The sequence below is a fragment of the Centruroides sculpturatus genome, unplaced genomic scaffold (assembly GCF_000671375.1).
Source record: "Centruroides sculpturatus isolate CEXI.00-Female unplaced genomic scaffold, Cexi_2.0 scaffold1547, whole genome shotgun sequence".
Classification (NCBI taxonomy): domain Eukaryota; kingdom Metazoa; phylum Arthropoda; class Arachnida; order Scorpiones; family Buthidae; genus Centruroides; species Centruroides sculpturatus.
The window spans coordinates 32,091-48,081 of NW_019385769.1; the positions used below are offsets into that span (position 1 = coordinate 32,091).

General features: G+C 28.9%; 1 protein-coding gene across 1 annotated transcript in view; it reads right to left on the reverse strand.

The window, feature by feature from the left end:
* Positions 1-15,991, reverse strand: part of LOC111641954 — an 80,606-nt gene that overhangs the window by 10,079 nt on the left and 54,536 nt on the right. Inside the window, exons 12-16 of the mRNA XM_023388207.1 lie at positions 12,813-12,898; positions 12,601-12,744; positions 8,261-8,326; positions 5,288-5,359; positions 4,230-4,389 (exon numbers count right to left, since the gene is read on the reverse strand). Of these exons, the coding sequence (XP_023243975.1) occupies positions 4,230-4,389; positions 5,288-5,359; positions 8,261-8,326; positions 12,601-12,744; positions 12,813-12,898 (528 nt within the window). The remainder of the gene's footprint in view (positions 1-4,229; positions 4,390-5,287; positions 5,360-8,260; positions 8,327-12,600; positions 12,745-12,812; positions 12,899-15,991) is intronic.

A 15,991-nucleotide genomic window follows, 5' to 3' on the forward strand; every position in this document is an offset into this window, starting at 1 on the left:
TAGTGCATGGATTTGACTTCGGTAAAGTTATTTAAAGCTAGTTTCTGATGTCAAAAACGACCTCCAAAAGTTTTTAAATTTTTTAAATTAATATATTTTATTTTATATAAATTTAATTAATTAGGGGGGTCGGAAATCGCAATTAAAATCTTAATTTTTTAAAAATATTTTAAAATATAGGCGTCGCTCATATTCACCTTACTTTAAACCCTTGTCCTCCCGAGACGTCTATGAGAATGCCCCAGGAAATCCGACTCCAGCTGTTTTCAAGGTCATCCAGCTGTGTAAACAATGACTCATCAGTGTTAAATTTCACAGAAAGGCGAGACAAAAGAAAATAAAATTTGAAGCTTTTTCTTCAAAATAACCGCATTTCTTTCATTTTTTTTTCAGTTTTAAGTATTTTTTATGCTTAATTACATCATAATTAATGACAGGTGGGCGTTAAGGGGTAATTAAGGAATGCTCCCCTAATCTTGAGAGAGGAGGAGTTCCAGAATTGGCCTCACCAGCAATAAAGGAGACTATCATTTGGGTTTTTCAACTCTGAATAACTAATTTCACATCTAGAACGTCTCTTTCCAAAATCAAAAAATATTCTTTGAATCAAACATGTCTCCATTATCCATTTGAATCATCTTTTGAAAACATTCTAAAGAATATTTTTGAGTCAAATGTGCCTTCTGTTCTCCATTTAAAGTCTCTATTATAAATTTATGACCACTTAAAATTATTATTTTTCTTTTACATGGAATCACATTACCAACATCCAATTCTGACAAAGGTGTTTTTGATTTAGCATTAACAAATATTTTCAACACTTATTCAAATTCAGGAAGTCCAATCCCAAATATGTTTTACTGCTTCTTTCTATTCACTAAAATAATTAAACTACAATTATAATAAAATTACAGCAGTGATATATACAATGAGCTGCTAAGAGAATGAAACGAAATGCTTTTTATATGCAAAAAGAAATTCTTAAGATGATATCTTATAAGCCACATACAACAAAATCTCATTTTAATGGATCAATCAGGGCACCAAAAATCATTGGTAATTCAGAGAATCTGTTATAGTGCAAACAACAATTTCCTGCACACCCAAGAAAATATCTGTTATTTTTTTTTTAATTTCCGTTTTTTTTAAACCTCCTACATATAAGAAATACCAGTAATTGAAATTATTCAGTCTCTTGAGATCTCTCTTTTTTTATTCTATAAAAACACCTATGTTACAAGATCATAGGCTGTGCTGTACATGTGTACAACAAAGCTGACAGAAACTGTATATACTCAAACTCTGCAAGCCTGGAATATATTATACAAAATAGCAACGAATTGAACCTTAAAAGAAATTCCAGGATAATTAATTGCAAATTTGTTAATCAATTGCAATCTCTAACGTTTTCGATCTACTTTGGAGATCTTCCACAGGATTCTTTAAATAGGACTTTGGAACGTTTTTAAGAACGTTAAATTGGAACGTTTTTAAGAATTACTTAAAAACGTATAATTGAGAATTTTTCAACTAATTCTCTTAAAAATTTAAAATAATATTTTAAATGAATTAAATCGAATTTAAATTTCTCCAAAGCCATGCATAAGATACTTGTCCTTCTTTGAAATTAATGCAACGGCCACTCTTTATGGATTTGAATATTTTGAGAGCTTCCAGTGTCCTTATTTGGTCATCATGCATAGATTGTCTTATGATAGAAGCTTGGTCTAGAACTCTAGATGGACTTGGATGTCGTCCGCAGCATACCTGGCTAGGGTGGTGCTGTATTTTCCTTTACTGATATCATACTTGTGTTCAGACAGTCTTATTTTGAGAAATTGTGTGGTGGCACCGATGTACTCAAGACCATGCTAGAATATATTGTCTCTCAGTGTAATCTTATAAATGCCAGGAACCCTAAGCATGTTGGTGTTGTCCTTACCATTTCTAAGGATGTTATAGATAGTGGGAACATGCCTATATGCTAATCTATCACCTCTGAGATGGAAAATTTTTTTATATAAGCTTTTCATGTTGTGGTTATATTTCAGAACTATGCGGCACATGTTGTGAGTGTTCCCACTTCATGATACAAGGTTATTGGGTGTAGGAGTACCTCTGTTGGAATAGGCATTCGCTAATTTATGAATAAGGTTTTTTGTAACCATGCATTTTAGCTATGTCCTCAAGATGTTTAAGCTCTTTTAACATGTCCTCATAATTTGTGCAGTGGATAAAAGCACATTTGGTTAAGGGACGAAAGGCAGTTATTTTGTAGATATATAGGTCGTATGAGTTCGTTGGTATAAACAATGGAAGGCGAGATGGTTTATGATAAATATTGGTATGGATAACTCTGTTTATAATACTGATATTGAGATCTAAAAAGTGTGCCCTTGAATTGCTGGCTTGGTCTAATTTTATGGAAAGTTCATATGGGTTGTTATTCATATGTTCTATGAAACTTTCTATATTTGGTTTTTCTTTCCACATTATAAAAATATCTTCAATGTACCTTCTGTATATGATAATACTAGAAAGAAAAGAAGGTAGGACTGTTTTTTCTAATCACCTAATAGCCATCTCACAAAGATCCCCCGATAGGAAACTGCCCATCGGTACACCTCTTTTTTATAAGAAGGTTTTGTAATCATATTGAAAAAAGGAGGAATATCATAACATATGCACTAGTTCTAAAATATGTTTGCGGTGCTTAGATTCATTGTTTATACTTAACAAAAAATCTCTAAGTGCACAAAAACATGATTGTAAGTGTATTGATGTGTATAAAGAAATAAAATTGAACGTTGCTATATACACACGTGTCACTTGGAGCTGCCGCAATTCATTGATAAGCTGCTCAGGGTTACTAATGGAAAAGCTGTATGCTTTTAAAGTTCTTTGAGCAAATCACGTATACATTGTTCTAATAGCCTAGTATGTGATTTAGCCTTATCAACAATAGGTCTTATGATGCTCCCTGGTTTGTCTGTCTTTGTGAATGCAAATAGTTTAGGGGTATCTGGAGAAGTCAAATGTTTAAGAGAATTAGTTGAAAATTCTCATTTATACATTTTTAAATAAGTTTTAAAAACATTCCAATTTATGCATTCCTATTTAAAGAATCCTGAGGAAGATCTGCTAAGTAGATCAAAAACGTTAGAGATTGCAACTGATTAACGAATTTGCAATTAATTATCCTGGAATTTCTTTTTAAGGTTCAATTCATTGCTATTTTGTATAACTGTATATACTGTAAGCACAAAAAGAGGCAAATTACATATACTAATTAGCACTACACTTGACTTCCCAATTTGTTAAAAAAATCCATTTTAATTTGTTTTGATGCTGATTTTCTACCTATTATAATAAATACAACTGCTTGATATTAGCAATGTCATGTACAGCCTGTTCATTTGTGCTGAAACTCATCAAGTCTTCACAACTTTGGAAAGACTCAATGGCCTTGCTAAATTTTAGCACTACACTTGGATGTTTCACTAGATGAGAATTGGAATGATCACTAGATGGCTCCTCCTCAATCAAATCAACCTGCTGGCTCTTTTTGTATAATTCTTCAATTGTACACATCCCAGATGTAACAAGTGCATCATCAAACTCTACAAATTCCTTAAACAATATCCAAATATTAATTAAACATTGAAGAAACACGAAGCTTACAATAGATGAGGCTAGAAAAAAAAATCTGTTATTCAGAGTTGCATTATCCATTAAGCGCCGATAAAATTACATTGATTTGGCAGGACCTAATAAAAAAATTCTATTGTTTCACAATCCATTAAATGAGATTCTACTGTACTTCTACTGTAGATGCCATATTTTCCATATCATTTCAGAGATATGATATTGATGTAAGTTATATGAAGATTTTTCAGTTCCAGCAATTTTTTACACCTTTCAGTTATATGCATGAAAATATGGTAATATTATTTGGATAGTAAAATGAAGGACCAAATATTTATAATGTAAAGACGTTCAACAAACATTGTAAACTGTAAAATAATTTGTATTATTATTAAATTTAATAATGACATAACTGTTCAAAGAGAAAATTATTTTAATAATAACATCCACAGTTTTTCCAATATTATGCACACAACTATTTTAATTCTCTAAAACTTAAATATATTTTATTTAAGAATAAACAATACTTAGGCAATATATTTTAAGTCTTAAACACATTATAGACTGTTAAAAAATCAACTTACAAAAAATGGCAAATAGGGCAGTAGACAAAAAGAAAGTTCCTCACATTCTCAACAGATGGTGTAATTTCCAATACATTTGCAAATACTCTGTATTTACCAGGAACATTTCCTTTCAATAATTTACTTATTGAAACTGGTGTTATTGTTCTAAAATTATTTACTGGAAGAAAAATATTGTATATACATATAGTATAATTCTATATAACTGATATAAACTACATTATGAAATTATAATTTAACTTATTATAACAAAGTTCAAACCAGTTAATTTTTGCCTTCAATATCATAATTTCTTAATATGATTGTTGAAGGATATAATGTACCAGTACATAAGAGATTAAAGCAAGGTATTCACATGTGGAAACACAAAAGAAAACATTGGATTTTCAAATTTTTGATTGAATTCGACTAGAAACATATCAAAAAGCTAGATTAAAGTGAAAATAGCACTTTTTCAATGCTATATTTTTATTAATTAATTTTTTAATTTGGTGCTGAATTGACCATGGGTCTGCAATTTATATTCAAATAAGCATGCGTGTGACAACAGGTTAAGTGTTTTGAGGTTTGATACTCACCAAAGAGAAAAAGAAAGACAATATAGACAAATATAAATTATGACTTATATTTATATATACTAAGATTTTTCTTGGTTCCTGTTCCTTTCTCTGTTTTTTTTTCCTTTTCTTTTCTTCAAACCTCCCTGTATTGTAGTATCATGTGGGTCCAGTAATCTTACACCATCATTGAAATACTGTATAGTTCAAAATGCTATGCTCAGTTGGAATACATATAAATTTGTTTTATAATAGACAAATTTAGTTAATGTTAACATTACTTGAAAATGACTTTCAAGTGTACAAGTGTATCAATATGTAATCAATAAGTAAAAATCATTTGTTAACTAAATATTGATATTAGCTGAGTTTTAAAGAAAACTTCAAAAAAAAAAAAAAATTGAAGAAAACAGGATAATGCAATAGACTGACATTACCTTCATCAATTAAGTATTGAGAATCTAGTGTATAGTGAAACAAAATTATTATAAAAATGCATACCAGTTACAGTTTTAACTCTTTTCCACTGAAAATTTTCATCACAAAATTCATTTAATATGCTTCCACTATTATCTGAAAATTAATCACAATGAAACAAATAATCAATAACATAATCATATAAAATTTCCAATGAATTATAAATTATCTTAGTAAAAAAAATTTTTTTAATTTCATTTAAAGTTTGGACACAAAGTTTGTGAAAAATAGCTTTATAAATTTTGCATATCAACATTTTCTCTTCAAAATACTGTTTGACTGTCAGAAATGAATTCACAGTGCAGGACAAATGTAAAAAATGAAACAAAATAATAGTCATTGCCTTTATTTTCCATCAGACATTTTTTAGATTTCTTATCCTTCTACTGTCCACTCAATGCTTTATCATAAACAGAATGAAACAGTTCACTAATTTCAGACACTTTCTTCCTGAGTTTCATATGAAACTTTACATTAATTTTCTGTTCTATGAAAATATCAAGATTCATTTTGACCAAAGATTTTTGACTTGTTACAGTAAAAAATTCATATTAATTCAATGATAAATCATAGAACTTTACCACTCACAATGAGCAGATAACAAATATGATGATACATGCTGTTACTGCATGCATCTTGCTAATGTTGTCAACAGCTTCCACAAACTTTTTGTCATACCTCACGATAATCAATCTTTTATAGATTCTAACTTATAATTTCATAAACATTTTCAAAAATTAATTTTGTATATAAACCTAAAAAACTTATGAATAATACTTAGAATAAAATATATTGTTTTAATTAATAATTTAAAATAAAATTTTTTCTCATCAAATGTGTATGCATTTTCAAAATTTTTAAACACTACTTCTTTTTACATAAATGATTATTCTGATTACTTTCAAAACGCCAAAATTAATAATCATCCTAACTACTACTTAATGTTAGTTATAAAAAATTACAAAATTTTATTCATAATTTCATTATGCAATCTTTCATTTGCCTTTTTTGAAACTTTATTTCTGTTTATACTAGTATAAAAAAAAAAATAAATAAATGAGACATCACTTTGGAATCAAAAGCAAATTTCCTTGCTTAAAGATTTCATTTTACCAAACTTCTAGGTAAAACGAAACCTTTAAGCAAGGAAAATTGTTTTGCATTGGCTACCAACTCATTGACATCTTTTGCTATAAATTTGTACAATTAACAGAGAAATAATGAGGCTCTAATGTTTTATTTTTTATTATTATTTCGTTGAATAATTAAATTAAAATATACATAACTGTTTATTAATAAACAATTATACATTTTATTTTTATCATTCAATAAAATGTCAGTTGTATGAATGATGAATGATATGAATGATAAGAGCAAATGGCAACTATGGTGTCAAGGTATACTGCTGACTCAAATAAATAACTGCTCACTTAAAAATAGCTGTAAAATAAACAAATAATGCATTTGTTTTATTAATTTAAAAAATGTTTTAAAAGATTTGTGAAGCCCTGGAATTTCAGTTGCAGAGCCTTAAGGCTCTGTGAAGTCCATTTTGGGAAATGCTGTGTTAGTGTATATTGTTATTACACAAAAGAAAAAAATTCAACAGCCCATTGAAAAACTTTCCTTGAGACAAAAATTTTGTAAATAATTTTGCCTGTAATATACTGTGAATTTCCTTTTCTGTTTTATTTATGCTAAGTGCCATACTATTTATTCTCTTAATAATGATCTGTTCTCTTCCTGTTGTATGTTTTCTCCTCTCTTCAATGACACAATATGGTATTAAGATTTGCCTCAGTCATGACAATCTTAATAATGTGTAGAGAATATGTGTAGTGTAAAGAAAAAATTCTAAAAAATCCAGGATAAAATATATTTTTTTAAGACATCATAAAAAATATATGGCCAATGTGGATCATGTTTCCTGTGACTGTGAAAGGGATGACAAGGAAGACTACAAAAATATTTTTATTTGTATATGTCTTTATTATTTGTATTTTTTACAATATGTCTTTAAAAAATATGTAGTTTCCTTTTAATGTGTAACTTTAAAAAGTTTTTAAATATATTTCTACCATAATTAATATCAAAAAACCTTAAAAAAATCTTTTTTAAATTCAAAAAATGTATTACAAGGTGATCCACTTGAATGGGGATAATTTGAAAGTTGTATCATAATATGAAGTTCAGATTTTGACCACAAAACAGTAAGGAAAAGAGATAGTTTCATTGGATAGTTTTGTCATGTGACAAAAGTGAAAATGTCAATGACCATAGAGCAACATGCTAAGCATGTCCTTTGTATGCAAAGTTTGTATGTGTGATGAGTTTTGTCATGTTTACAATTTCAGGAAGGTGCCTAAGTAAAATTGCATGAAGTATTGGTATTGCACATTTTAAGAAATGGGGGATCAATCATGAAGCTACATTCTGATGGTTGTAAATGGTTGTAAGTGCGATCCTAAGAAAGAAGCCTGTGATTCTGTTGGTGCATAGTCAAGGAAAAATCTATGATGAATGTCCTTGGAGTTGACATTGCCATTATACATCATGTCAATGAATTGTTTGATGTTACCTGTAAATATACTGGGTACCAACAGAATCACAGGCTTCTTTCTTAGGATCGCACTTACAACCATCAGAATGTGGCTTCACGATTGATCTCCATTTCCATTATGTAATACCAACACACTATGCAATTGTACTTAGACATTTTTCTGAAATCATAAACATAACAAAACTCATGTTTAGTCCATCACACACTCAAACTTTGCATACCAAAGGACACGTTTAGCATGTTGCTCCATTGTCAGTACCATTTTTACTTTTGTCACATGACATAACTACCCAACTCCCTCTTTACCTCACCTTTGTGGCAGAATTTGAACTTCATACAACTAATGTGTTTATTATAACAGATATTTCAAATTATTCCAACCCAAACAGATCACCCTACATTTTAAATGTACTGTCATAAATTTAATGCAATCTTACTACTTATTCCTTCTTCACTTTCTTTCAGATGACTATCTGTAATCTCATTTAAAAAAATGTCATCATCTGAAATTTCAAAAATATAATTTTAGTATAATGATAAAAATTTTATAACTTTTCATAAATTTATTATTAAGAATGTATTAAAAATGATTTAATTAATAAATTGGTCAATCAAGTTAATTAATTATTTTATTCTAATAATATTCTAATAAATAATCAATACTGATATTTTATTTTTTCAACATGCTAGAATATTTAAATATTAAATGAACAGCAAAATTCTCTATAGTCTTTTATTTTATTATCTTAAGTCTAATTAATGATTAAGTAATTTGGCTAGAGATAGATGGTTAAGCCACTAACTTGTGTTAAATTTTATTATTAGAAAATAATTTAATTTAGAATATTCTGGAAGAAAAGGAGAATCTGGATGTGCTGTTCATTTTTCATACTTAATTATCAGGTTGGTTGCAGATGTAAGTATATGCTAGAATATTCTTGGATTTCATGCATCATCATCATATTTAGTTTTAGGTGTAAAAAACCAAAATATTTTGTTATAAATTATATAACTAGAAAGATACCATTAGGACAATTCCATCAATACATAGCTCATGAAGTGAAGAGAAAATAGCAGCAATAACAGCAGCAAAACAACCTTGACATAGCCCAATATATGAAAAACACTCACTCAAGCACTTGAGGTTTAGAAAGAGCTCAATGATAGATATTTATATGACCTTAGTCAGGTTTATATAGGTATGATTATGTTTACAGTACTACAGTTTATATCTGCTTTGCCTTTGCACCCCTCATATCACAATTAAATGAAATTATAAGTCATGACTCTGCCCAAGTTCCAAATGCCTAATTTTATTACAAGTGGCTCCAACAATGTAATAAAATTATAATACTAAGTGTTTAAACTACAGCTTAAAATTTAAATAATTAAACAAAAATGGAATATAAAATGAGATAAGAAAAAGCAAATTAGATTAACCATGGACTAAGAAATAAGTGAACTGACAAACATGCACTGGTATCTAGTAAAATAAAGTAATTAACACTTCAGTGTTGTAGCGTTACAAATTGCAACTTTTTAGATTTTAGACGTACTCATTAGCACTGTTGATAGCTTATAGCTACCATCCTCAGGCAAAAAATCAAATACAATTATTTTCAAATGTTCGGCTTTTGAACAGACTTTTCAAATTATCAGTCACGTGGATGGAATACAGAGTAAATTAAAATTAAAATATTTTTTTAAATTATAGAAATGCACTGCAAATGATGTAATATCTCCAAAAATACTTAAAAAGCAATTAAGTGTGCTGTATTTGGTTGTTGTACAAATGAGAATGTAAAATCATAATTTAAATTGTTTGAATAATGTTATCCACAGTTGTGGGATTTCTAAGGTCAGTGTATTGCACAGTGTTACAGTGGATATATAGAAGTTCTCTCTGTAACACTGTGCATTACTCTCCAATCCCTTTAACAAGAGCCTTCTTTTTCCTTTTCTCTCTGTAACACTGTGCATTACTCTCCAATCCCTTTAACAAGAGCCTTCTTTTTCCTTTATGGTTGCTCTTAGTTTTCTAGGTGATTGTGGACCATCTTGCACTCTTATTTTTGTTATCCCCAAAACAAATGCTATCAAGTGTATCTGGACAAGAGACTAAAAATCAATGTAAATCATTGACTATCAAAGAAAAAAATGGAAGTTATTTGTCAAAATGGAGAAAGGCGAGGCTCAAACCAAATAGACATCTAGTCTATCATTTTTAAAATGGTAAATTTCCTTTCTTTTCTCAAACATTAAACAATTTTCAATACATAAATTTCATAAAATAAAACATTTTTTAGTATTTTGTATTGATTACCTAATGTATTTACAAACTTCCCATTATATCATTGATGCAGTGTAAATCAAAATAAAATTTTGATTTAGACTGCATCAATTTAGGCTAAAAATCTCAAGAACCAAAATCCAGCATAAACCAAGTCATATCTGTTAAAAATATCCAATTATTGGTTGGCTTTATCTCTGGGAAGACTAAAAGATTCATAACTGCCACATATGATCAGGTAATAAACATTAAAAAAATTACAGAAAATACATATTAAGATACATCACTTACAGACGAAATGCAGAAAATGTCTGTAATCATCCTTCTTGAAACAATACATCACAGCGGAATACAAGCTCAAAGCACATACAACTGATTTATATAGGCACAAACAAATATAATACATCAAAAGCTTGTATACAAACAAATTATCATACATTCAGATATCATACTATAAACATGTTACAAATTGTGTGTGCTGTTTTTTAACACTATGACAGAGTTGTAGTAATAAAACCATTCATCATAACAGACCAGACATCATATCTACTCCAAACACTAATAATATACACTGATAAAAAAATTTATAAATATGAACTTGCTTAAGAAATAAAGCACCCATAGAAAAAAAATAAAGTATTTTTTGTGCCTATGTACAGTTATCTCTTTTAGATGTCAAAGCAATTACTCAAAATTCTAAAAACAATTAGACCTTACTCACAACATTTACATCACATTTCAGAAAGTAACAATATTAAATATGTCACACAAAAAGTTTTAAATAGATACCTATACTAACAGCCAATGATATGATAAAATAGTTGATTTTAGTAGCTACATCTTTGACTTGTCAGTTATAGTATTTTGCAGCAGTATCAGTTAAATAAGACATTTATATTACCATCATAATAATACAAGGGAAAGTCAGTAATTAGATTACTGACCAAAAACTAAACAAGAAAATTTCTAACTTAAAACAAAATTCCTTTAACATTTAGTCACTTATTCTACCAGCTTCAGAAGACATGTTGCATAAAAGTTTGTTGACTGCTGTCAAATGTCATTGCAGTTTGTGTTCCAAGTCTCTTCAATGTTTCAAAAATGTTTGCTATCTGTTCTTTTAAGGGTCTGTAATGGTGATAATTGCTCAGTGTCTGATTGGGATATATAACACCGAATAATTACCAAACTATATTTCACACTTTAACACAATAAAATTATGTTGTTACTGTTAAATGAATTATTCATAATTATTCAGGCATCTAGTTTTCATAATACACTTTATTACAAATTAGATAAAGATAAAAACCAATAAACTGCATTATTTAAAATTACATAACAGAAACTTTGATCCTACAGAATGCAGGAAGAGAACAAGATCACTAATATTCAACTTGGTGCATCTCATACCTGTAATTATGTGCTGACATTGTATGAATTTCTAAGTCTCAACAGTTACATTTATGTTTGTTATTTTTACATTGTGTTATACATTCAAATTTTATCATGAGTTATATAAAAACTTTATAAAATATTATATTTAAAAACTAAGTAAAATGAGCAATTACTTATCATGACAATATTGGGCTACAATTTTTAATACTTTAATTTAAAAAAATCATATGACTTCCAGTCCAGAAAAAAAATTCATATATTGGACCAATTTAAGTTAATCGAGGCCTCCAGCCCCTAAGCTTTCCATATCTGGTCTTGATTTTCATCTAACAGTTCTTGAGATTAAGAACAGATGGACTATAGTGAGAATCTACAGATCTGCAATTTGAAAATTGCAGTCAAATAACCTTTTATTTTTAATCATCAAAGGGATCATATAATTTTGATTTTTCATTTTGATGATTGTTTTTACTTTTCCTATTAAGTAATTTTTATTTACTAACATGCTTATTATTAAATTATAGCATGTAATAATCAACTGTATCAATATAACTTATTCATAAATAACAACAACACAAAGCCCGAATAGTATACATACTACATTGCCATTGTGTTGTTGTTATTTATATATATATACCTCGCCGGGTGTTACGTTAGCTGGCTGAGTGCCATTGAGGGTCGTGGGCGATGAAGTCGTCCCCAGTCAGTGATGTATTTAACCAAGTAAGGTTATATCTAATCTAATATACCTCTGGAAGCAAAGGCTTGCTCGGGGTCCGGGTGGCATAACTGATAGCGCACCGCACGGCAAGCGGAGGTTGCGGGTTCAAGCCCCGTCCCGGGCCAGTTCTTTTATTCCAGAAGGTTCTAAATTTAATTTAATTATTTATTTATTTAATTTTAATTATTAATTTACTTACGAGATGGCGCCTAACACCTACCTCTTATGACAAATTGCTTTAGTTCTAATCATTTAAGTAGCCATATATTAGCCCGATATTTAGGCGATCGTTTGGCAATGTAGTATATAACTTATTCAAATTATTAAAATATGTAATATAAATAAATTATTAGCAATTAATATTATCTTACTTGAATTAATTTTTAAATTACTTCCAACTGATTGAGAAGTTTCAAAATTTATTCTGGCTAATTCCTCTAATTGATTAATTTCCTTAAATTGTGAATCTGTGCAATCACTGATGATAATACTGTCCATGCTTTCAAAAATAAAACCTAAGAAAATATATTTTACATTAATCTTACAATAAGTATTTTATTCAAATTATCTCATTTATAAATACCTGAGTTTTTCTGTGTAGTTCTCATTTCGGATTCTTGATCATTACTGATTTCATAACTTGAACAACTTGCTAGTTTATCTAATTTTCTATTAATATATTTATCATACCAAAAAGTAAAAAACAACAATTAATTTGATAGAAGAATCAATAAAACACATATTTGATACCATAATTAGTATAAATAATAGTGTATTTCACAATAGTAAAGTTTATTTACATAATCAAGTTTAATTTGGAATGTTGACTTTAGTTATTTTTATAGCAGTTTAGTTAATTCAAAAATTTTGTTCAATATATAACAACTGTTTTATTTCATTTGAGAACAATTGCTGTCAAGATGATGACATTTGTTGAAGCATTTATTTGTCTGTCTGTGAATGTAAATCACATATATTCAAGATTTCCTTTCTTAAAACAGGAAATCTTGAATGGCATAAAAATCTTAAAAACATTTCAGGTGTATTAATTTTAGTATGCTGTTTAACTTTTATTTCCTAATATTGTTAAATTGTAGGTGTTGTTTCTGAAGAAGATAAGTCTAAAATATTCTAACTAATAATTAAAGTATTTTAGACACAATATTTAGAAATAATAAAAGTAGTATTAAACCTTTTAAAGATAAAATATCTCCATAAGTATACAATAATAAAACTGAACTTGGAGTTTTGAATAGTAAGTTGTGGAAGCCCCAAAAATATTCCAATAGTGTGACTATGTTTAACAAAATATTTTCATAACTGCAGTTACAAAAACTGTCTATAAAGTTAACATACAACAAATAAACTCCAGCTCTTCCTCAATAAGTTTTATCAGATATAAAGTTAATATACTTTTTGGAATTATCAAATGTTAACTACAAATGAAAAAGTAAACAGAACAAGTATTTGATTACAGTAATTGAATTTATTCTTATCTAAAAAAATAATAGCAAAAATTTCTCTTATTAAATCCATAAAAACTGCAATAAAACTTCTAAACTAAAAAAATTCAGATAAATAAGACTGTAAAAATCATGTTTAAATTCTGAATAATCTCAACTCTCTTTCTAACCTCTACTACATCAAAACAAGACTAGAAATGAAATCTTCAATTACATACTTTTTTAATTTAAAATAATAATAAAATGTTTTGTGAATTTGTTTATTTACATTATTTGTAAAATGAGTTTTCATGTTCCAATACTTTCGAAGATCCTACAAATTAGTACATAATCAACAATGTTATTATGTGAAAAGCTAAGCCCAACATAAATAATTTCATTTGTGCAATGAATAATAACCCATATGGCCTCTGCACCAAATTGGACCAAATAAGCCAACCTTCCTTGATATCAATATACAATTAGATGGTGACAGGATATCAACCAAGGTTCATTAAAAGCCATGCTACACTCCTCTATTCATCCCTGCCAATTCTGATGACCCCTTTTTGTACAAGCTGGCGGCGTTCCAGGCCCTAACCAAAAGAGCGTTCACACACCACTCAAAATTTGATGATACATTGGCAGAATTACAACGCATCCAGAACATAGCCACATGACACGGGTATGAGCAAAGATTAATTCATAAGCTTGCGTTTGCTTATTCGACACAAATATATACTAATGACAACTATAACTCATGCACTAACAACTCGAATATTTCTCAGTCTTTAGCTGTGATTGAATGTAACCACCACCTTGACCCCTATTTACAGAGAAATTGCTGCATTTACAAACAAGAAAATTGCATATAAGAGGTGTAGTACTATTTATGACATCTTGCGCAACTGCAAAGATGACATAGACAAAATATTGGCTCCAGGGGTATATTCTGTCCCATTATGGGACCATAGATTTCAAAGGGACCTTGTGTGTATTGGCTCCACGATATGTTCTCTAGATAAGCGTCTACATGAATACAAATATGACATGATCATAACAGAAGCACCACTGCCCTATCTACTTATGCTTTGACCCCAGGCATAAGAGCTGACGTGCAAATCGTTAAACTATCACACCGAAGGGAACACATACTATTGCTATAAACTCTGGAAATATACAAAGCGGGGTTATGCAATAACTGCATTAACTCCAAGGATGCGATTAATATTTCTAAAGCTTGGAAAAGTTCTGTTACGAAGGGGAAGACTCCCACAACTCCATTTAATGTGTCTTTCCACCATTTTATGTCTGTGTAAAAATATTTATATATTCTTTTGTTTATGCAATGCTTGATATGCATGCGCAGAATGAATTTTATATGCAAAGTTGAATACGTTCCAAAATGTTCTAAAAAAATTTTAAATCTTTACGCATACAGTTGAAAACATTTGTATTTCAATTAAATATTTTACTGGTAACTTAAAGGTTGTTGTGAGATTATTGTATATTATACCAGTACCTGTAAACAAGCAATTAACCTTTACACAATATTATTGCTTTCTAAAAAAATAAGTTTATTGACAACAATTTAATACCTGACTTACAAACCATATTGCATATTTTTCCAGCTTTATACCATTTCTTGTACTCCAAAATTCTAGTCTAAGCAAATGTTTTCACCTCCATTCAAGGCCCATTTCAGGGTAACGTACACAGAAAGAAAGAAAGATAAAAAAAAATAAAATCAAAACAAGCTGAGAATTTCTATGTTCTATTTCTGGAAATATAATATATAATTTTTAGCTTGCTTGTTTTTCTTTTTTTCTTCTTTCTGTGCATGTTAGCCTGAAATGGGCACTGAATGAAGCTAAAAATATTTGCTTAGACTAGAATTTTGGAGTACAAGATATGGTATAAAGCTGGAAAACTGTACAAGTGGTTTGTAAGTCAATTAATAATTCCAGTTTGAGTAGAATTTAGTAATTTAATTAATACTCATGAAGTATTATTAATTTTTTTGTTTTTTTTAAATACAGTAGAGCGTCGTTTATCCGAATCAATTGGGGACTGGGGTGGTTCGGATAACGAATCATGTACGAAAAAATATATTAATTTATCCCATGTTGAAATTTCTCTCCGTTGCGTGTCGCTTCGCGTTGAATTTTCGTCGATGTTAAGCCTAACGAAGACTATTGTATCGTTAAAAATTATTTTTTTATTTTGTACAAACAAAATAAATATATTGAAAAATATAAAAACAATAAAAAATTATACTTCAGATGTTAATTTAGTATCAAAAACGTAAAATATTTGAGTA